Consider the following 21,701-nt stretch of genomic DNA (forward strand, 5'->3'; position numbering starts at 1 on the left):
CCCATTACCTGCAGTGTCTGTGCCTGATCAGACCCAACTCCTCGAGGCTAGAGACTGTCCTCTTGCTGCTTCCTCAACATAAAGTGCAAAAGGTGCCCAAGAAATGACAGGTAGGGGAACCAAAGACCTCCGATATTTTGTGAGGATGCACGACAATGTTGTTAGAGCTTCTATTTTTGTGTTTTAGTTTTTCAAGGGAAATTTTAAAATATCCAGGTTTTAAAATAGGTATTGACAAGTTATTAAAAAAAAAAAAAAATACACCTTTAGGTTGGGCCCAGTGGCTCATGCGTGTAATCCTGGCACTTTAGGAGCCCAAGGAAGGAGGATTTCTTGAGCCCAGGAGTTTGAAACTAGCCTGTCTTAAAAACAAAAAACAAACAAACAAAAACCTTTAAAACACTGAGTAGACCCAACAAAACACAACGCGTCAGTAAATAGAAAGTAAAAATATAGGCCGGGCGCAGTGGCTCACATATGTAATCCCAGCACTTTGGGAGACTGAGGCGGGAGGATCATGAGGTCAGGAGTTCAAGACCGGCCTGGCCAACACGGTGAAACCCCATCTCTACTAAAGATACAAAAAATTAGCCAGGTGTGGTGGCTCGCGCCTGTGATCCCAGCTAGGTAGGAGGCTGAGGCAGGAGAATCGCTTGAACCCAGGAGGCAGAGGTTGCAGTGAGCAGAGATGGCACCACTGCACTCCAGCCTGGGTGACAGGACAAGACTCCATCTCAAAAAAAAAAAAAAAAAAAAAAAAAGTAAAAATATAAAAATAGCAGTGACCATTTATTGTCTACTCTATGCCAGTCATTTTACGTATTTTATTTATGTATTTATTTTTTGAGAAAGGTCTCTCTCTGTCGCAGGGGCTGGAGTGCAGTGGCACAGTCATAGTTCATAGTTCACTGCAGCCTCAAACTCCTGGGCTCAAGCGATCCTCCCCCATCAGTCTCCTGAGTAGCTAGGACTATAGGTTTTCACCACCACGCCCAGCTGACATACATTATTTATTTTTAAGAAATAATAGCTGGGCGTGGTGGCTCACGCTTGTAATCCCAGCACTTTGGGAGGCCAAGGCGGGAGGATCACTTGAGGTTGGGAGTTTGACACTAGCCTGACCAACATGGAGAAACCCTGTCTCTACTAAAAAATATAAAATATATAAAATAAGCCGGGCGTGGTGGTGCACACCTCTAATACCAGCTACTCGGGAGGCCGAGGCAGGAGAATCACTTGAACCTGGGAGGGAGAGGTTGCAGTGAGCTGAGATCACGCCATTGCACTCCAGCCTGGGCAACAAGTGTGAAATTCCGTCTCAAAAAAAAAAAGATAAAACTAATAGATGGATTACTCTTGTGGTTAAAAAATTCACAAAAATAACATAACACGGCTAGGCGCGGTGGCTCACGCCTGTAATCCCAGCACTTGGATCACCTGAGGTCAGGAGTTCAAGGTCAGCCTGGCCAAGATGGTGAAACCCTGTTTCTACTAAAAATACAAAAAAAAAAAAAAGGCCGGGCGCGGTGGCTCAAGCCTGTAATCCCAGCACTTTGGGAGGCCGAGACGGGCGGATCACGAGGTCAGCAGATCGAGACCATCCTGGCTAACACGGTGAAACCCCGTCTTTACTAAAAAATACAAAAAACTAGCCGGGCGCGGTGGCGGGCGCCTGTAGTCCCAACTACTCGGGAGGCTGAGGCAGGAGAATGGCGTGAACCCGGGAGGCGGAGCTTGCAGTGAGCTGAGATCCGGCCACTGCACTCCAGCCTGGGCGGCAGAGCGAGACTCCGTCTCAAAAAAAAAAAAAAAAAAAAAAAAAAAAAAAAATTCGCCGGGCGTCTGTAATCCCAGCTACTCAGGAGGCTGAGGCAGGAGAATCGCTTGAACCCGGGAGGTGGAGGTTGCAGTGAGCCGAGATCGTGCCATTGCCCTCCAGCCTGGGCGACAAGAATGAGACTCCGTCTCAATAATAATAATATTAATAACAAGAGGCCGGGCACGGTGGCTCACGCCTGTAATCCCATCACTTTGGGAGGCTGAGACGGGCGGATCACGAGGTCAGGAGATCGAGACCATCCTGGCTAACACGGTGAAACGTCTCTACTAAAAATACAAAATACTATAAATATATTTTGTATATAAAATTTGTATAAAATTTTTGTAAAAATATTTGTATAAAAAATAGTATAAATATATACTATAAATATATTTTATAAAAATATAAAAATACAAAAATACAAAATACTAAAAATACAAAAAATTAGCCGGACGTGGTGGTGGGCGCCTGTAGACCCGGCTACGGGGGAGGCTGGGGCAGGAGAATGGCGTGAACCCGGGAGGCGGAGCTTGCAGTGAGTCAAGATCGCGCCACTGCACTCCAGCCTGGGCGAAAGAGAGAGACTCCGTCTCGAATAATAATAATAAACATAACACAGAGTAAAAAGCAAAAGCCTTTTTCAGTTCTCCTCCAACCCTGAACCCCTCCCCAGATGTCACCAATACTACTGAGTTTGGGGTGCATTCTTCCATATATAAATAGATAAAGAGACATATCCAAGTCCATCCTATATATTAGATTAGTCCCATTTTGCAGATGAGCAAACTGCACCACACAGAGGTGGAAGTATTTGTGGAAGACCACACAGCCGGCAAGTGCTGGAGCTGAGATTCAAAACCAGATCACTCTGACTCAGAAGTCAGCACGTTGTCCTTCCGCTGAGTCCCGAGTGTAAAACCTTACTGAGGGAAAAACCGAAGCTCATAGAAGTCCCAGCAATCAGAACCACAGGGTTCACTGCCCAACACGGGAGAGCTAGGAGTGACTGAGCTTGCAGGTGAGGCTGCGTGGAGGAGAGAGCCTGGACCCACGCGGATCCGGGGCCGCGGGCACCTCCGTCCAGGGTGCCGCCCTCCCGGACCAGCGGCTCTCCCAGGCCGCCTAGCTCCAGGCGCCCCTGGAGGCCGCCCGCGCCGCGCCGCTCTCGCACCGCTCACCCGAGCCACTCGGAGGCCCGGGCTGCTTAAGTCCCTAATCCCAGCCGGACACGAGGACAGCGCCCGGGAGCGACCGCAGCCTCCGACCCCGGCTGGGCCCGCCCGGGCTTCTGCTCACGCAGCCGACCGGGGGCGCCCGGCGCGCAGCCCGGGGTGGGTGGTCCTGGCGAGCGGGACTGCGAGGCCGACCGTCCCCACCCCGGGACCGCCAAGGGGCGCGGGCTGGGGCGCGTGGCGGGCGGGGCGGGGGCGGGCGCGAGGGCGGAGTCGCGGCCGAGGCGGCGGTGTCCCGAGAGCGGCTCAGGGGCCGCAGTGGCCGCCGCGGAGCGAGGCTGCCTGTAGAGAGCGTCCGGGCGCAGAAGGGTTAACGGGCCACCGGGGCGCGCAGAGCAGGTAGAGACCTCCCCGAGACCCCGGCCCCGGCCGCCCCTCTCCCGGGTCCCGTTAGACCGCCAGCCCCGCGCGCCCGCGTCGTCCCCTCTCCCTGCGCTGTGCGGTCGGTCGCGCCCCCGCCACGACCCCGGCCCCAGCTCCGGTGGCCTCGGACGATCTTCCAGCCCCTGGGGTCGAATTCCTGGGGAGGGGGTCTGATCCCGTGGAACTCTGGCCCCATCACCCGGGCGAGGAGTGAGCCAAAATTCCTCCTAAGTCACACAGCGAAGTTGGAAAACAGACCCACGACCTCCCCGCGCGGGCAGCGCCTCCTGCCCTCTCCCTAGGAGGGTGCTCTCGGACGGTGTGCCTCCCGCCCCCCTACTGCAACTCCTGGAGTTGGAGGACAGGGTCGCCGCGAGGGACGCAGGTGGGTGCCCTTGATCCAGTTCAGTCCGATGACAGAAGAGGTTGACAAAAAAGAAAGACACCTGTTGGGGTGGCCTGCCAGACCCAGGAGTGGAGGGCTCCATGAGGGCCAGGGGATTCGGACTCAGGACAGGGATTCTCTGTGGCTATTCCAGAAACATAGGGTCGAGCCACACTCTCCAGCAGGGAGACCTGGGGGTGAAGGGGTGAGCCCTGCGCAGGTCTCTGTTCCTTGGTCTTCACTGGGCAGTGTGGAGAGGTGTGGCCCGGAGGAGCCCACATTTGTCCAGACCAGGGTCTATTCTGGCACCAACCTCTGACCTCTCCTTTCCCCGTCCTGGGCCGTGAACTACACCAAATGAGGCACATGGAAAGGGGTGAGAAGCACAAATGTGCGTGTGTTTCTGCAGAGGAGGGGGCATGGGCCCCTGCCGGGCTGCGCAGGGGAGGGTGGGGTGGGACTTTTCCAGAGAGGGAGCCAGGCCTGGCCCCGGCCCCGGGAGCTCACGTCACCCCCACCCCTCACTTCTCCAGGGAACTGCCAAGGCCAAACCCAGCTCGGGACGGGATTATGTGTACTGGGTAGACCCGTGGAGAGGGGCGGTGAGATCTGGGTGGCAGAGAGAAACAGAGGCAGAGAGGGCATGGAGAGGGGTCGGCATCAGAGAAGGGGCCGGCAGTGACCATCACCCCCTTTCTTCTTCCCTCAGCTAGAGTAACAGAGTCAGGCAGAGCCTGAACACTTGGGTGGAACATGGGCCCTTCTCTGGAGACCCTGGCCTCCCCCGTTCAGTCAGGGCGGAGTTGCTGACCTCAGTGGCCGGCCCAGCCAGGGGAAGGAGTGGCAATCGGCAACCCCCTCCCCAACCCTAAACCGTGAGGCACGCCTGCTCCGGCTCAGCCACTCTGACCCCTCCCTCAAATTATGAGCCCTAGGTCTCAGGGAGGGCAGTGGGGCGCAGTGTCTGCCCCCAGGCACATTCCTTCCCTTCTCTTGGTCATTTTCTGCCCCAGAGCTGGCCCACCTCAGCAATTTGAGGGCTCCCTGGATTCCTTTCCCGGGTGCCTTTCAGATCCAACAGAAACATTTTTTTTTTTCCTGGAAAGCAGACCCAAGAGTGGGATGAGGAGCAGGGGTGGGAAGGCCTCTAAGTGAGAAGGGGGCAAGGAGAGTCAGGCTTTGTGGCTCGGGAGGGTTCCAAGCCTCACTTCTCCAGTGTTCAAAGCTGAACTTCAGATGGACTTCCTGGCTCTTGAGAATGAGAGGCCTGTGGCTGGGGCAAGAGGCAGCCCTGGCTGCACCTCTCCTTCCCGCTTCCCCAGCTGGTAGAGCCGCACAGGAAACAAGCCCTCACTGAACCAGTGCTGGATGCTGGCACCCAGAGTGGGTGTTACATTGCCGGCTTCTTCTCTAGAGATAAAACCGTCAACCCATTTAGCTTATCCCTTGGCCAAAAGTGTCTGAGATGTGCCTGGATGTTCCCGCACATCTCTTCCACAGAAGGGAAGAGAAAGCCAGGAGGCAAGTAGGACAGAGAGATGGCTGGGGAAGGTCTCGTTTCTGGAAGACCCGAGGAAGGGGCTTCTGGTGGATCCTCAGAGAGAGTGTCTGGCACATCCTCAGTGGAGCCTTCCTCCTCTACTTTCTAGGCACCTCTGGGAGGGCAGGAGTGGGAGCAGATGACAACCATTTTAGAAGGAGCCCTCTGGCTGGGTGCGGTGGCTCACACTTGTCATCCCAGCACTTTGGGAGGCCAAGGCGGGAGAAGCGCTTGAGGCCAGGAGTTTGAGACCAGCCTGTGCAATTTAGCTGGATCCCGTCTCTACCAAAAAATACAAAAATTAGCTGGGTGTGGTGGTGCACGCATGTAGTCCCACCTACTCAGGAGGCTGAGGAGGAAGGAGAGCCTGTGAGTTTGAGGCTACAATGAGCTTTGGTGGCACCATTACACTCCAGCCTGGATGACAGAGTGAGATCTCCATCTCAAAAAAAAAAAAAAAAAAGCCGTTTGTGTGTGCCTGAGCCGGCCTAGAAACAGTCTCTAGGTAGGATTTGGGGAGGAGCTAAGAAGCCCCTACAGGGCCCAGGGGTGGGGACTGAGCCTTAGTTGGAAGGCTGAGGTCAGCCCCCGACCATGTAGCCTCTACAGATGGACAAGGCAGTGATCCTCCCTGCTCCCACCCTGAGGATCCTAAAGGGGTGGGCCAGTCTCACCACCTCCTCCACTCTGATCTGTCCTCCCAGCCCCAAGCTCTCTGGACACTGGAGAGGTAACCACCAGGCTTCTGTCCCTGCAGAGAGCACCCTCCACACCCAGATGCCTACCCAGATGCCTGCCCAGATAGCTGTGTAGTCTTTGTGACCAGTCCGCTCCTCCCTTGCCCTGGGGCAGTAGAGGGGGGAGTGATGGAGAACTGGGCAGGCAGGTGAGAGAAGGGGCCATGGTGGGGAGGGAAGGGGGGTTGCTGGGACGGCTCCATGTCTGGAAGTGAGGGAAAGAGGACCACTGGGAGGGGCAGGGGAAGTGATGAGTAACTTCTGCTTTCTGAGAAGTTGGTAGTCAGGATATGGGGAGCCGGCTGGGGGCGGAGGGTGGTGTTGCAACACCCCCTCTGGCTCCAGTCTGACGTCCCTCCCATGGCCTTTGGTTTGCAGGCCCTGGCTGTATCTGCTGCTGCTGCTGCTTCTGTCCCTCCCTCAGCTCTGCCTGGATCAGGAGGTGAGCTTTGGACAAGTGAGCAGCTGCAGCCTGCCTGCCACCCTTTCATCTCCCCCTGGGCTCCCACCCCATCTCTCCAGGCCACGCCCCCTTTCCCCACAGCCCATCCACCTCCCCTGCCAACTCCACAGTTACTTGCCTCACAACACCAAGAGGCCGAGGTGTAGTTCTCCCTCTGCTGCTGAATGTGACCCTGGACTGGCAGCGACTCTGTGAGCCCCAGCGGTGGTCTAGATGGACGCTCTGGACAGTTCCCTCTAATCCTTCCAATTCTGTCTGACCTTTTTCTCTATATAGGTGTTGTCCGGACACTCTCTTCAGACACCTACAGAGGAGGGCCAGGGCCTTGAAGGTGTCTGGGGACCTTGGGTCCAGTGGGCCTCTTGCTCCCAGCCCTGCGGGGTGGGGGTGCAGCGCAGGAGCCGGACATGTCAGCTCCCTACAGTGCAGCTCCGCCCGAGTCTGCCCCTCCCTCCCCGGCCCCCAAGACATCCAGAAGCCCTCCTCCCCCGGGGCCAGGGTCCCAGACCCCAGACTTCTCCAGAAACCCTCCCCTTGTACAGGACACAGTCTTGGGGAAGGGGTGGCCCACTTCGAGGTCCTGCTTCCCACCTAGGGAGAGAGGAGACCCAGGAGATTCAAGCGGCCAGGAGGTGAGAGGCCTGGGTGGAAGAGGTGGGCCTTGGGCAAGGTGGGGGCTTAGCAAGAAGGAAAGGGGAGCACGGGTGACTTCAGAGGGCTTGTCTTTGGTGCCAGGAAGTAAACTGGGGAAACAGGGTCAGAGGTGGTCAGAGCTGTGCCCCCACATCTGAAACACCTTCTCAGGTCCCGGCTTCGAGACCCCATCAAGCCAGGAATGTTCGGTTATGGGAGAGTGCCCTTTGCATTGCCACTGCACCGGAACCGCAGGCACCCTCGGAGGCCACCCAGATCTGAGCTGTCCCTGATTTCTTCTAGAGGGGAAGAGCCCATTCCATCCCCTACTCCAAGAGCAGAGCCATTCTCCACAAACGGCAGCCCCAAGACTGAGCTCCCTCCCACAGAACTGTCTGTCCACACCCCATCCCCCCAAGCAGAACCTCTAAGCCCTGAAACTGCTCAGACAGAGGTGGCTCCCAGAACCAGGCCTGCCCCTCCACAGCACCACCCCAGAGCCCAGGCCGCTGACACAGAGGCCCCCTCACCCACGCACTCCTTAGGAGAAGGTGGCTTCTTCCGTGCATCCCCTCAGCCACGAAGGCCAAGTTCCCAGGGTTGGGCCAGTCCCCAGGTAGCAGGGAGACGCCCTGATCCTTTCCCTTCAGTCCCTCGGGGCCGAGGCCAGCAGGGCCAGGGGCCCTGGGGAATGGGGGGGACTCCTCACGGGCACCGCCTGGAGCCTGACCCTCAGCACCCGGACGGCTGGCTGCCCCTGCTGAGCAACGGCCCCCATGCCAGCTCCCTCTGGAGCCTCTTTGCTCCCAGTAGCCCTATTCCAAGATGTTCTGGGGAGAGTGAGCAGCTAAGAGCCTGCAGCCAAGCGGTGAGTCTCCTCGGGTCTCCCCTCCCAACCCCAACCTCCAGTGTGGCCTCCCCGCCCTGAAGCTGGGCCCTCAGCTTCTTCTCGGCCCCTGAGGGAGAAGGGCCTTGGCATCTGACCACCTCAGGGCAGGGGTCTTGGAGCTCTTCCGCTGACCTGATCCTCCCGCCTGCTCCCCAGGTTCAGCCCTGACTTTACCCTCATTTTGCTCCCCAGCTCTGACTCCTTTGTACCCCTCACCGCAGCCCTGCCCCCCCGAGCAGCCAGACCCCCGGGCCCTGCAGTGCGCGGCCTTTAACTCCCAGGAATTCATGGGCCAGCTGTACCAGTGGGAGCCCTTCACCGAAGGTGAGGTTTCTTGCCCACCCCTGGGCAGTGATGACTTGGAATTGGGGATGAAGGGGAGAGGAGACACCTGCTTACTCCCAGCCCTGAATGACTTCCAGCCCCTCTGCTTCCCCTGCGCCGTGCCTTCTTTCTTCTCCCTGGGGCTGGGTCAGGAGACAGCACAGGTGGCGGCGAGTGGTCTGCAGAGGGGTCGGGGTGGGAGGAGGAGGTGCGGGAGACACGCTTTGTCCGGACTCCTCTGGGAAGGCCATCACTGGGGGTCGGGTGGCTGTGACACAAGAGGGCCACAGTGGGAGAGATCCTGTCCAGCCGTGACAGCTGTGTGGGGGTGTGCCACGTATCCTGGGCACTACCGTATCGGTTGCTCCCAAGTTACCATCCGCTTCATTTTAGGCCTGTGTTGACACGAAGACAAGCACTCAAGAGCTCTGAACACACAGAATCATGGGCGTCAGGGATTGCTCCTCTCTCGGTTCAGAGTCCCCTTGATGGTCTCAGTGACCTCGACTGACCTGACCACCTTCCTTTTTTTTTTTTTTTTCTGAGACAGAGTCTCGCTCTGTCACCCAGGCTGGAGTACAGATCTCGGCTCACTGCAACCTCTGCCTCCTGGGTTCAAGCAATTCTCCTGCCTCAGCCTCCCAAGTAGCTGGGACTACAGGCATGTGCCACCATGCCCGGTTAATTTTTGTATTTGTAGTAGAGATGGGGTTTCACCATATTGGCCAGGCTGGTCTTGAACTCCTGACCTAATGATCTACCGGCCTCAGCCTCCTAAAGTGCTGGGATTATAGGCATGAGCCACTGTGCCGGCCCTGACCACCTTCTCAGCTTGTGCTGTTGTCACATTTCCTTCATCCACAGTGACCTGGGCAACCTCAAGGTGCCCCCCCGGGGCCTCTCTCAGCTAACCTCCCACCAGGGAGCCCACTAACCACCCTTCTACTCTGTCCCTTAGTCCAGGGCTCCCAGCGCTGTGAACTGAACTGCCGGCCCCGTGGCTTCCGCTTCTATGTCCGTCACACCGAAAAGGTCCAGGATGGGACCCTATGTCAGCCTGGAGCCCCTGACATCTGTGTGGCTGGACGCTGTCTGGTGAGGGAAGACGGGGTGCACACACACACACGCATATGCGCACAGATACACACCCCTGTACACATACACATGTACACACACATATGCATGAACATATGCACACATGCAAGCATGTACACACACGTATGCAGACACACATGCATATGCACACATATGGACACAGACACATGTATGCATACACATGTGCACTCGTGCATGAACACATGCACATATGCATATGCACACAGACACACACGGACACACATGCACACACGCATATGCGCACGCACACCCGTACACATACACATGTAGACACATGCATGAACACATGCACACATGCACACACACGTATTTGCACAGTCTCATTAATTAATTCAACAACAAAACACTATACTGAGATAACCAAGGGAGAATTCTAACCTGCCAAGCTGGGCTGAGCAGAGCCTGAAGGATCTGATCGGGCACCTGTCCGTGTCCCTGGGTCTGACTGGGGATGGTGGGGCTGCTTTTGTGCTCTCACTTGTAGCACAAAAAGCAGGGTAGTGAGCTGAGGCTCCCGAGGGGACAGGGGTGGGGTTGAGGTGGTGTCTGGCATTCTGTGGCCGCTGCCTCACCTCACTCTCTCCAGAGCCCCGGCTGTGATGGGATCCTTGGCTCTGGCAGGCGTCCTGATGGCTGTGGAGTCTGTGGGGGTGATGATTCTACCTGTCGCCTTGTTTCGGGGAACCTCACTGACCAAGGGGGCCCCCTGGGCTATCAGAAGATCTTGTGGATTCCAGCGGGAGCCTCGCGGCTCCAGATTGCCCAGCTCCGGCCTAGCTCCAACTACCTGGGTGAGCACCCAGCTGCCTCCCTTTCACTTCCATGTCTGTTCAGCCCTCCATACCCCCACTCAGTGCAGTGAGCAAGCCAAACGGGGAAGTCCAGGGTCTGGCCCCTCCCCTTGTGGAAGGAGTGAGGAAGCTGAGAGGGCTTGGGGGGCTCTTAGGTTCTGGTGGGAGCTTCTATAGGCTGAGGACACAGTGTGGGAGGAGGAAAGTATTATCACCCTGGAATTTCCCAATCTCTCACCTCTGACCTGCAGCACTTCGTGGCCCTGGGGGCCGGTCCATCATCAATGGGAACTGGGCTGTGGATCCCCCTGGGTCCTACAGGGCCGGCGGGACCGTCTTTCGATATAACCGTCCTCCCAGGGAGGAGGGCAAAGGGGAGAGTCTGTCGGCTGAAGGCCCCACCACCCAGCCTGTGGATGTCTATGTGAGCCTGGGGCCAGGGGCAGCTGGATGCTGGGGAGGGAGGCTGTTCCCTCTAAGGGCAGAGCTGTGGTTGTCAAGATGGGAGATAGAGCTGGTGGCATCCCCCTCTGGCCACCCCCAAACATTCATTATCTTCTCTTCTCCCCAGATGATCTTTCAGGAGGAAAACCCAGGCGTATTTTATCAGTATGTCATCTCTTCATCTCCTCCAATCCTTGAGAACCCCACCTCAGAGCCCGCTGTCCCCCAGCTTCAGCCAGGTAAGACTCTGACCCCTGCACTTGGAAGGAGGAGGGAGAAGCTGCAGGGGCGGCTCTGGGGCAGTGGGGTGGCATCTGATTCACCTGCTCCCCTGCACAGAGATTCTGAGGGTGGAGCCCCCACTCGCTGTAGTGCCCCGCCCAGCCCGGACCCCAGGCACTCTCCAGCGCCAGGTGCGGATCCCCCAGATGCCTGCCCCGCCCCATCCCAGGACACCCCTGGGGTCTCCAGCTGCGTACTGGAAACGAGTGGGACACTCCGCATGCTCAGCGTCCTGTGGGAAAGGTGAGACATTGCACCTTGGACCAGCACCTCAGTCCAAGCTCCCCAACTGACACTCCTGATCCTGCATCCGGGATAGTGGGGCCACGCCCGACCCTGCATCTGGGACACCACTGAGCTTGGGCTCCAGCCTCCTGCCTCCCTGGCTGCCTTCTCACCCACTCAGGTGTCTGGCGCCCCATTTTCCTCTGCATCTCCCGTGAGTCGGGAGAGGAACTGGATGAACGCAGCTGTGCCGCGGGTGCCAGGCCCCCAGCCTCCCCTGAACCCTGCCACGGCGCCCCGTGCCCCCCATAGTGAGTATGGCCCACGGGGAGGGTTAGGGTACTGGAAACACAGCAGTTGCCCCCAGAATCTTACCTGAATTCTGCACTCAACGCGACATCTCCTGGCTGCAGAGAGACAACATTAGATTAGAAAGGCGGACATTCGGTAGGCAGCAAGAAAGCCATGGCAGGCTGAGCCCCCCAGGAACCCAGACTCCAAATGCCAAACGTGCCCACTCTCCTCTGAGGCTCCCATGTCCAATGTGTCTTCCATCTCCCCTGCCATGGCAGCCCCACATATCTCATCTGTGTCTCCATCTCTTCCGTGCCCTGCTGGTGCCTGCAGCTGGGAGGCTGGTGAGTGGACATCCTGCAGCCGCTCCTGTGGCCCTGGCACCCAGCACCGCCAGCTGCAATGCCGGCAGGAGTTTGGGGGGGGTGGCTCCTCGGTGCCCCCCGAGCGCTGTGGACATCTCCCCCGGCCCAACATCACCCAGTCTTGCCAGCTGCGCCTCTGTGGCCATTGGGAAGTTGGCTCTCCTTGGAGCCAGGTGAGTGCGCCCGGGCAAGGTGCCGGGGAGGGGAATGGGCACCGGTGAACAAGAGCAGCGGTTTTTCAACTTCTTTTTCATCAGCAGAAACTATTTACAAACAGGGTTTCATATGGACCCCCAATATAGAAGTCAGATAAGGGACTGAATCAGGGATTGGGGGCCCGGGGCCCTAGGGCTCAGCCTCCTCCTCAGCCCATGAAACCATGTGACTGCTGGGCTGGGGATCGAAGGCAGAGCCTGGTTCTGAAGCCCTAGAGCTGGAGGCTGGCTGAGAAGCCCAGCTCCCTGGATTCCCTTCGCCCCCTCAGTGCTCCGTGCGGTGCGGCCGGGGCCAGAGAAGCCGGCAGGTTCGCTGTGTTGGGAACAATGGTGATGAAGTGAGTGAGCAGGAGTGCGCGTCAGGCCCCCCGCAGCCCCCCAGCAGAGAGGCCTGTGACATGGGGCCCTGTACTACCGCCTGGTTCCACAGCGACTGGAACTCCAAGGTGAGCCCCGAACCCCCAGCCATGTCCTGCATCCTGGGTGACCATGCCCAGGACACCTCAGCCTTTCCAGCACAGCTCAATAAACTTGTATTGATCAAGTGCCTGCTATATGCTTGACACTGGGAACTCAGAGGTAAGTGAGAACAACTTCCATGAGGGGCCCAGCTAGGATTCCCCGTCCAGGCCTGGTACCCGGGGACGTTCCCTACCGCCCAGGATTCGGACCCAGGATGCATCCCTCCCTGCCCCCTCTCCTGTCCCTTGTGCCAGTCACCAGCAGGCCCCTCACGCAGGCCGCTCTCCTCCTCCGCAGTGCTCAGCCGAGTGTGGGACGGGAATCCAGCGGCGCTCTGTGGTCTGCCTTGGGAGTGGGGCAGCCCTCGGGCCAGGCCAGGGAGAAGCAGGAGCAGGAACTGGGCAGAGCTGTCCACCAGGAAGCCGGCCCCCTGACATGCGTGCCTGCAGCCTGGGGCCCTGTGAGAGGACTTGGCGCTGGTACACAGGGCCCTGGGGTGAGGTGAGCTGAGCACCTGCTGAGGGCAGGGAGGGGGTGCCAGTCCCAGTGGGATTCCTTGTGGGCACTTGGGGCACTCTCTGTCCTCCCCTCCCCTCATCACCCTGCCCTCCCCCTACACTAGTGTTCCTCCGAATGTGGCTCCGGCACACAGCGTAGAGACATCATCTGTGTCTCCAAACTGGGGACGGAATTCAACGTGACTTCTCCAAGCAACTGTTCTCACCTCCCCAGGCCCCCTGCCCTGCAGCCCTGTCAAGGGCAGGCCTGCCAGGACCGATGGTTTTCCACACCCTGGAGCCCGGTGAGTGCCTGGCTGCCCTGCCCTGCTCAGCCTGGGCCCCCAGGGGAGGTCCTCTCACTGTACCGCCTCCAGGCCTCTCTGTGCCCCAGAATAAGCCCAGCCAAGTATTACCACTGTCCTACTTCTTATAGACTTGGAGGACAGATGGGCCCCCTCCACTTGGGATTTCACAATGTCCTAGGAGGGTCCCCACCACCACCTTTTGGGGAGAGAGGTGGCAGCCGGGGGTTAAGGAGGATCCCAGGCCTGGCAAAGGTCTGATATGATGGCCGGGGTCGCCCCAGTGTTCTCGCTCCTGTCAAGGGGGAACGCAGACACGGGAGGTCCAGTGCCTGAGCGCCAACCAGACCCTCAGCACCCGATGCCCTCCTCAACTGCGGCCCTCCAGGAAGCGCCCCTGTAACAGCCAACCCTGCAGCCAGCGCCCTGGTAAAGAGCCCCCTCTCCCCAGTCCCCAATAGAGTGGATTAGCTGAAGTATGGGAGGAGATGAGAAGGGACCAGTGGGAATGGGCAGCACACCCATTCCCAGACAGGTGGGTCCTGGTGACTGTCTTGTGCCCACTGGCCTCCTCTGTCCCTAGATGATCAATGCAAGGACAGCTCTCCACATTGCCCCCTGGTGGTACAGGCCCGGCTCTGCGTCTACCCCTACTACACAGCCACCTGTTGCCGCTCTTGCGCACATGTCCTGGAGCGGTCTCCCCAGGATCCCTCCTGAAAGGGGTCTGGGGCACCCTCATGGTTTTCTATGCCACCATCGGTCACCCATTGATCAGCCCACTCTGAACCCCCTGGCTCTCCAGCCTGTCCCAGTCTCAGCAGGGATGTCCTCCAGGTGACAGAGGGTGGCAAGGTGACAGAAAGTGACTTTCAGGGCTATGGTTGGGCCCATGTGGTGGTGTGATGGGTGTGTGCACATATGCCTCAGGTGTGCTTTTGGGACTGCATGGATGTGAGTGTGCTCAAACGTGTATCATTTTTCAAAAAGAAGTTACACAGACTGAGAAGGACAAGACCTGTTTCCCTGAGATTTTCCTAGGTGGAGAGGAAAGCAAGTCTGCAGTTCCTTGCTAATTTGAGCTACTTAGAGTGTGGTCTCCCCACCAATTCCAGTTTTGTGGCCTAGGCCTCATTTCTCATGTTCAGGCCTCATATCTTCTAAGCCGCCCTGTGTCTCTGACCCCTTCTCATTTGCCTAGTATCTCTACCCCTGCCTCCCTAATTAGCTAGGGCTGGGGTCAGCCAGTGCCAATCCTGCCTTACCCAGGAAGGCAGGAGGAGAGAGACTGCCTCTTCAGAGCAAGGCCCAGCTGGGCAGAGTAAAAAAGAGAAATGTGAGCATGAGACGCCCCCAGCCCCTAGCCCCACTCCCTGCCTCCTGAAATGGTTCCCACCCAGAACTAATTTATTTTTTATTAAAGATGGTCATGACAAATGAGAAGCGGGCTCTTCCTTGTCGGCTACGGGCCCCTCAGCAGTGTGAAGGCAGAAGGTAGGGTGCGCAGGGGAACAGCATTAGAGCCCAGGAGGAGAGTTTGGGCCAGAGGATCCCTGCCAGCCCCAGGCCCTGCAGGCTGGTCATGGGCCACTAGAGGTCACCAGTTCTCCCAGTTGAGGTGTGGTGTGGGGCGCTGGGCTCCAGAGCTGAGGGAAGGGCTGCGCGGCCGCGGTGCCCTTTATTTTGGGCCGAGTCTCTCTGGGAAGTCTCCCGGAATCTGCGCCTTTCCTCTGGGGCCTGAGCGAAGGGCAATTGGCTTGTCGAAGCTCTTTTTTCCTGTTTCCTTTCTCTAGCCCTGCCTTCTGTCCCCCTTTCTGCCGTACGCGTTGGCCTACGCTCTGGGGCTTCTCCTGGGGTGGGGAAAGGGAAGGGATTCCTGCCCCGAGCCCTTCCCCTGGAGAGGGAGGAGCCCGGCCCGGCTCCGGGGCCCTGGGCGGGGCTGAGGGAGGAGCGGGGCGGCACTGGATGTCCTGCCAAAGCCACATTCCTCAGAGATGGCTCAGCCTGGCCTCCTCCTTCCTCCTCCCACTCGCTTCTCCCAAGGTGGAGAACTTGCTAGAGGCGACCTAAGAGGGGCAGACCTCTGCCGTTCGGAGCCTGGGGCCAAGTCTCTCCTGGAAGCCGGGCTGCCTGGGAGGGGCGGTGCCACAGGAGCGCCCCCGCTCGCGGCTCCACAAGCCCAGCTGAGCACGGCGGGGAATACGGGGCCTGCGGAAACAGTGAACTCAGTGGCTGCTGTTTTCTGAGCACCTGGACCCTGCGGGGGACGACAGAGTTGCCCCAGGCGGCAGGATCTCCCCACACTCGCGGCCCCCCGCACATCTTCCTGTTGCTTTGGGACTCGGGCTTTCTCTGAGTTGAAAGTGGCTGAGAAGGAAGAATTTGGACACCTTAAGAGGAGAGCGAGTGGGGAAGGAGGCAAAAGGGAATGGAGAAGGAAGACAAAACTGACGTCAGCCCAGGGCAGGCAGCGAGGAAAGGGGGCCACAAGGGAAGCCCAGTTCCAACGTCTCCGCTGAGCCTAAAGAGGCGTCAGCAGGGAGTCACAGATGTGGGGGGGCCAGGGAAATGGGACCCGAGCCCGCCCAGTAGGTATAGAAGGCCGAAAGCAGAGTCCTGAGACCCAGGGAGGGGTGGGGTGGAGGCTGGGGCCCTCCCAGCGATTCCTGGAAGCCCCGAGCTGGGCGGCGCCGGCTCAGCTGACTTCCCCGAAGCTCCCCTCCCTCTGCTCAGGGCTGTTGCTGGGCAGGTTTGGCGTTTGCCCTGAGCCTGAGAACCAATCGCAGGTGGAGGTGCGGTCGCAGCCCCTCGCAGGGCTCCCCGGTTTCAGCACCCGTTTTCTCTTTCTGCCCGCCCCTGAGCTTCCTCTCGGCCTCCAGCCTCTGACCTCTCAGGAGGTGGGCTCTTATCTGGGGGTCTGCCCCCCTTCCCCTCTTATTTTAGAGATAGGACTCAGCGCAGCCCCTAAGGATTCCTTCCTCTGGTCACTGACGTCATTATGGGGTCAATGTGGAAGTTCTCAGGAAGGGGAACCTGACCCAAGCAACCCCTTTTCCTGGCCCCGTAGAGGGGAGTAGTGTGGCCAGACACCGCTGACCTCTGAAACCCTCTGGAGGGACTGCGGAGAGCAGAAGCTGCAGCCTGAGGGCAGAGGAATGTGGGGAGGGCCCCTGGGTTTGGTGCACTGGTGGGAATTTAGGGAAGGACTCAGAGGAACTGGACCCCTGAGAAGTGAGATGAGGGTGGGGTAGTGATAGGAACAAACTTGATATGCACAAGAGAGATCAAGCATGCAAAAGGCCTGCAAATTGTTGAGGATGCCTCCTTTCTGTGGGTGTGCTGGGTGGGGGAGGGGGTTGTGGTTTGAGTATCATTGACACTAGGGGTGATCTGTGCTCTCACGAGTTCAGCTGGGTCAGGATTCCTCTCCCCTCCCCCTCCCAGCTTCCCCAGGGTAAATACCCACCCAATTTAAGTTGCAGCTTTTGGACTAAATTTAGCTCCTGGACTTCCCCAACCCCCAGGCCTCCCTGTAAGCAGGTGCTCACAGCTGCAACGTGGGTCTGGTGGAGAGTTTGAACCTTCTCCTCACCTCCACTCATCCAGATTCCACCCTTCTGGTAACGAGGAATGAAGCAGAGCACAGGAACCCAGTGACTGGCCCAGGGCATAAGTGTCTCAGCCTCAAGCCACCTTCTCCCAGGAAACCTGTAAGAGAAGAGCTCTGGTGGGAGGCTCTAGATGGACATGGAGGGTGGTGGGATAGAGAGAGAACAAGATGCTAGGAGAGCCTCCCTCCAGATTCTCTCCAGCCAGACCCTCTCTCATTCCTTGCTCTCCCCTTGTCCCCAGGTTTACAAATAAAGACTTCATGTTAGCATCCTCCCCACCAGAGTAAACTGACCCAGGAAGCTCTCTCCTCTCTTTGAACCATGGAGAATCATGCTATGGTAGAAATTATGGTTTGGGGAGGTATGTGTTTCAAGTAGAGGTGGTTTATTTGCCACAGGCAGGTGATGAAGAGGTGTCAGCTTTAAAGGGCAGAGACACCGTCTAAAGGAAGTAGAAAGCCTCAGGAAAGTACCTAAGTCTAAGTCTGTCAACAAGAGACAGAAAAAGTTTGGGTTAACCTCAAAGTAGCCAGCATAAACCTGACTTTTGGGCTACTTGACCTAGGAGACTGGGAAAACTCCAGAAGAGGGTGTTTCAGGGCTGAGTCTGAAGGAAGAAAGGATTTGAGGGAGGAATGTAAAAGATTAATCCAAAACAAGGTATGCATGAGATATGGCAGTCAGATGCCAGGGAGACATCAGCTCTGCCAGCTGAAGGGGAGGTACAGAGCTGGCTGGAAGGTGGCCAGAGCGGAGCATTTCTCCTGTGAGCACTGGAGAACTGTGCTGAGAGGCCTGGGAAGAGCCCTGGGCTGTGGGAGGAAGGCTAGGTTGGGTCGGCATGTTTGTGTGCTGTGCTCTTCTGAACCTTACCTGAATCTCTTGAGATAGCTCCACTGAATTTTGAGTGAAGAGTAAAAGAAACTGGGGGAAAGAGGGTGGGATTATAAAAAAAGGAGCAGACTGTACCCCTGGGATCCCTAGGCCAAAAGGCCCTCCCCTTGATGGACAGGCAGAGATCATCTCCCATGGAACAAGGTTACCCTTCCTGTCTCCCATCGCTACAGTCCTTTCCTCCTTACTGTTGACTATTGGTTGCCTGCCTCTTTCATCACAAAATGAGACTCCTCTTTAGCTCTAGTAGAGGGTTGGGCAAACTTTTTCTCTACAGGAGAGATGATAAATATGTTACGCTTTGCAGGCCCTATCATCTCTATTACAGCTTCTCTACTGTAGCAGCACAAAGCAGCCATAGACGATAAATAAACAAATGGGCGTAGCTGTGTTCCAATCAGACTTGTGACACTGAAGTTTTAATTTTTTTTTTTAAAGACAGGATCTTGCTTTGTTGCCCAGGGTAGAGTGCGGGGGTGGGGCGCAATCATAGCTCACAACAGCTTTGACCTCCAGGGCTCAAGCCATCCATCCTCCTGCTTCAGCCTCCCAAGTAGCTGGGACCACAGGTGCAGGTCACCACACCCAGCTAATTAAAAACAATTTTTTTTGTAGAGACAGGGTCTCATTGTGTTGCCCAGGCTGGTCCTGAACTACTGGGCTCCAGCAGTTCTCCCACCTCAGTCTCCCAAAGTGCTGGAATTACAGGCATGAGCCACTGTGCCTGGCCCATTTTTTTCAACCATTTAAAAATACCAAAATGATTCTTAGCTTGTGGGCCATACAAAAACAGGCAGCAGGGCAAATTTGGCAGGGAGGTGGTTTCTGACCCTGGGGATTTTTCCTAACTGGTAACTCCTGCTCTGCCTAGCCATAGAAAGTCCTGTTTATGTCTCTTCTGGGCCTCAAAATACAGCTGTAGAACCTTTTAATTCAACATACTGTACTGATGCCTGGTTCTTAATTGCTTCTCCTAGGGCATTTAAGGATTTGAAAATGGTTAATAGAGTAAACCCTTAAGGGACAGTCCTGAAACTCCTTCTGTTTGTATAGTGCTTTAAGGTAAAAGCACAAAGCACGTATATCAATAAACTCTCTTTAAATCTTGCAGTAATAAGATAGCTGACAGTATTGTTAAGTCCTGTTTATAGGGGATAAAATTGAGGCTTCCGATCTAGTTTCTTCACTTTTTTTTTTTTTTTTTTTAAAGGCAGAGTTTTGCTTTTGTTGCCCAGGCTGCAGTGCAGTGGCGTGATCTCAGCTCACTGCAACCTCCATCTCCCGGGTTCAAGCGATTCTCCTGACTCAGCCCCCCAAGTAGCTGGGACTACAGGCACGCGCTACCACGTGCAGCTAATGTATTTTTTTGTTGTTGTTGAGATGGAGTCTGGCTCTGTTGCCCAGGCTGGAGTGCAGTGGCCGGATCTCAGCTCACTGCAAGCTCCGCCTCCCGGGTTTACGCCATTCTCCTGCCTCAGGCTCCCGAGTAGCTGGGACTACAGGCGCCCGCCACCTCGCCCGGCTAGTTTTTTGTATTTTTTTTTTAGTAGAGACAGGGTTTCACTGTGTTAGCCAGGACGGTCTTGATCTCCTGACCTCGTGATCCGCCCGTCTCGGCCTCCCAAAGTGCTGGGATTACAGGTTTGAGCCACCGCGCCCGGCCTAGCTAATGTATTTTTAATAGAGACGGGGTTTCACCATGTTGGTCAGGGTGGTCTCGAACTCTTGACCTCAGGTGATCCACCTGACTCGGCCTCCCAAAGTGTTGGGATTACAGGCACCACGCCTGACCAAAATCACTTTTAAAAATGTATTTTTGTTAGCCGGGCGCGGTTGTGGGCGCCTGTAGTCCCAGCTACTCGGGAGGCTGAGGCAGGAGAATGGCGTGAACCCGGGAGGCGGAGCTTGCAGTGAGCCGAGATCGCGCCACTGCACTCCAGCCTGGGCGACAGAGCGAGACTCCGTCTCAAAACAAAAACAAAAACAAAAACACATGTAAACAAAAATGTATTTTTGGCTAGACATGGTGGCTTACGCCTGTAATCCCAGCACTATGAGAGGCCAAGGCAGGGGGATCACCTAAGTCCAGGAGTTGAAGACCATCCTGGGCAACTAAGTGAGACCCTGTTTCTTTTTTTTTTTTTTTTTTTTTGAGACGGAGTCTCGCTCTGTCACCCAGGCTGGAGTGCAGTGGCCGGATCTCAGCTCACTGCAAGCTCCGCCTCCCGGGTTCCCGCCATTCTCCTGCCTCAGCCTCCCGAGTAGCTGGGACTACAGGCGCCTGCCACCTCGCCCGGCTAAGTTTTTGTATTTTTAGTAGAGACGGGGTTTCACTGTGTTACCCAGGATGGTCTCGATCTCCTGACCTCGTGATCCGCCCGTCTCGGCCTCCCAAAGTGCTGGGATTACAGGCTTGAGCCACCGCGCCCGGCCGACCCTGTTTCTATTTATGTAAAAATAAAAGAATTTTTAAAAATTATATATAGAGAGAGAGATTTATTTTTTATTTTGTATTTATTTATTTATTTTTGAGACGGAGTCTCGCTCTATTGCCCATGCTGGAGGGCAGTGGCTGGCTATTCACAGGTGCAATTCTACTACTGATGAGCACAGGAGTTTTGACCAGCTCTATTTCCAACCTGGGCAGGTTCACCCCTCCTTAGGCAACCTGGTGGTCCCCCACTCTCAGGAAGTCACCATATTGATGCAGAACTTCACGTGAACACCAGATCAACATAGCACACTATAGCCCTGAATTCCGGGGCTCAAGTGATTCTTCTGCCTTAGCCTCCAGAATATCTGGGACTACAGGTGCATGCAACTGCGCCTGGCCAATTTTCCTGGGTCCAGGAAATGACAGTTTTCCTGGTCTTTGTTGGTTAGGTACACTGTCTTACAAACATAGGCTTATGTATAATGGTAAGCCACAAGCATTTACTCTTTTTTTTTTTTTTTTGAGACATAGTCTTGCTGGCCCAGGCTAGAGTGCAGCAGCATGCTAGGCTCACTGCAACCTCTGCATCCCAGATTCAAGCAATTCTCAGGCCTCAGCCTCCCGAGTAGCTGGGACCACAGGTGCACAGCACCACACCCATTTTTAGTAGAGACAGGGTTTTGCCATGTTGGTCGGGCTGGTCTCAAACTCCTGACCTCAGGTAATCCACCCGCCTCGGCCTTTCAAAGTGCTGGGATTACAGACATGAGCCACCGTGACTGGTCAAATTTTTCTTTCATACAGTAGCACTGATATACCTTTCACTGTTCATGATGGGGAAGGGAAGATACAGAGACTTCCATCCTGTTTCACACCTGACCCCAACCACCCAGCTTTGAAGTGGGGCAAGGGGCAAGGAAGCAGGTAGCCCAGCACTCCTCCCCGCCATCACCAGGCTCCTCTGCAGAGCTGTTGTTCCTTAAAGCTGACAAGCCACCTCATTTCAAAACACACACACACAACCTCATTTTGACACAAAGTTGTTTCCCTCTTTCTGTTTCTCTGCTTTGCCTCATGAGGGATTTCTGAGAAATGAAAAAAAGTCACCTCCCACAGCCACAGCCTGCAGTTTTGTTTTTTGGTTTTGTTTTTACAGATGAAGAAGAGGGGGGTGGAGGAAAGGAGTATACCGCTTAAGCATTTAGTATTAATCCAAAACTCTGCAAAGTAAGAGAAATGCTCTTCCCACAGCCCTTCACCTGAGGTGTGCTCCACTTTCCTTAGATCTGGGCTCTCATGCAAAAGGAAATAAACAAGGTATCCTCCCCTCAGGAAAGTTCAGTAACAAAGCAGTGAAACGGAACAGCTGCTCCCTTGCAGC

The 21,701-nt window shown here is 56.2% G+C and overlaps 2 protein-coding genes across 4 annotated transcripts; both read left to right on the plus strand.

Annotated features, from left to right (window-relative positions):
• The first annotated feature begins 3,280 nt into the window (after positions 1-3,280).
• On the plus strand, positions 3,281-14,821 carry ADAMTSL4 (ADAMTS like 4). Of its 3 annotated transcripts, none has more exons than XM_050749670.1 (19): positions 3,281-3,390; positions 3,647-3,799; positions 6,097-6,225; positions 6,455-6,518; positions 6,816-7,171; positions 7,344-8,040; positions 8,283-8,385; positions 9,344-9,480; positions 10,088-10,292; positions 10,544-10,716; positions 10,864-10,975; positions 11,076-11,261; positions 11,425-11,554; positions 11,871-12,075; positions 12,387-12,563; positions 12,877-13,080; positions 13,202-13,381; positions 13,666-13,810; positions 13,965-14,821. In XM_050749670.1, exons 3-19 carry the CDS (start codon positions 6,206-6,208, stop codon positions 14,099-14,101), a joined length of 3,231 nt encoding a protein of 1,076 aa, XP_050605627.1. In that variant the 5' UTR covers positions 3,281-3,390; positions 3,647-3,799; positions 6,097-6,205; the 3' UTR covers positions 14,102-14,821. The 3 variants fall into 3 exon arrangements, with proteins under 3 accessions (XP_050605627.1, XP_050605636.1, XP_050605644.1); XM_050749679.1 differs by having other exon boundaries at positions 3,696-3,799; XM_050749687.1 differs by lacking the exons at positions 3,281-3,390; positions 3,647-3,799 and adding an exon at positions 3,830-4,175.
• Positions 4,189-6,071, plus strand: LOC126932473 (uncharacterized). The gene is given in 5 exon segments (XM_050751319.1): positions 4,189-4,403; positions 4,405-4,514; positions 4,517-4,680; positions 4,683-4,881; positions 4,884-6,071. Coding segments are annotated over 5 exon segments (759 nt in total). The 3' UTR covers positions 4,955-6,071.
• Positions 14,822-21,701: the final 6,880 nt, after the last annotated feature.

Source organism: Macaca thibetana, chromosome 1 (genome assembly GCF_024542745.1).
Source record: "Macaca thibetana thibetana isolate TM-01 chromosome 1, ASM2454274v1, whole genome shotgun sequence".
NCBI lineage: Eukaryota > Metazoa > Chordata > Mammalia > Primates > Cercopithecidae > Macaca > Macaca thibetana.

Bases quoted from the DNA above. Each gene is read 5' to 3' on its own strand.
- ADAMTSL4 (XM_050749670.1), top strand. From the start codon at position 6,206: ATGGAGAACTGGGCAGGCAG. The intron at 10,717-10,863 runs GTGAGCCTGGGG...TCTTCTCCCCAG, and splicing joins CCCAGCCTGTGGATGTCTAT to ATGATCTTTCAGGAGGAAAA. The intron at 13,811-13,964 runs GTAAAGAGCCCC...CTCTGTCCCTAG, and splicing joins ACCCTGCAGCCAGCGCCCTG to ATGATCAATGCAAGGACAGC.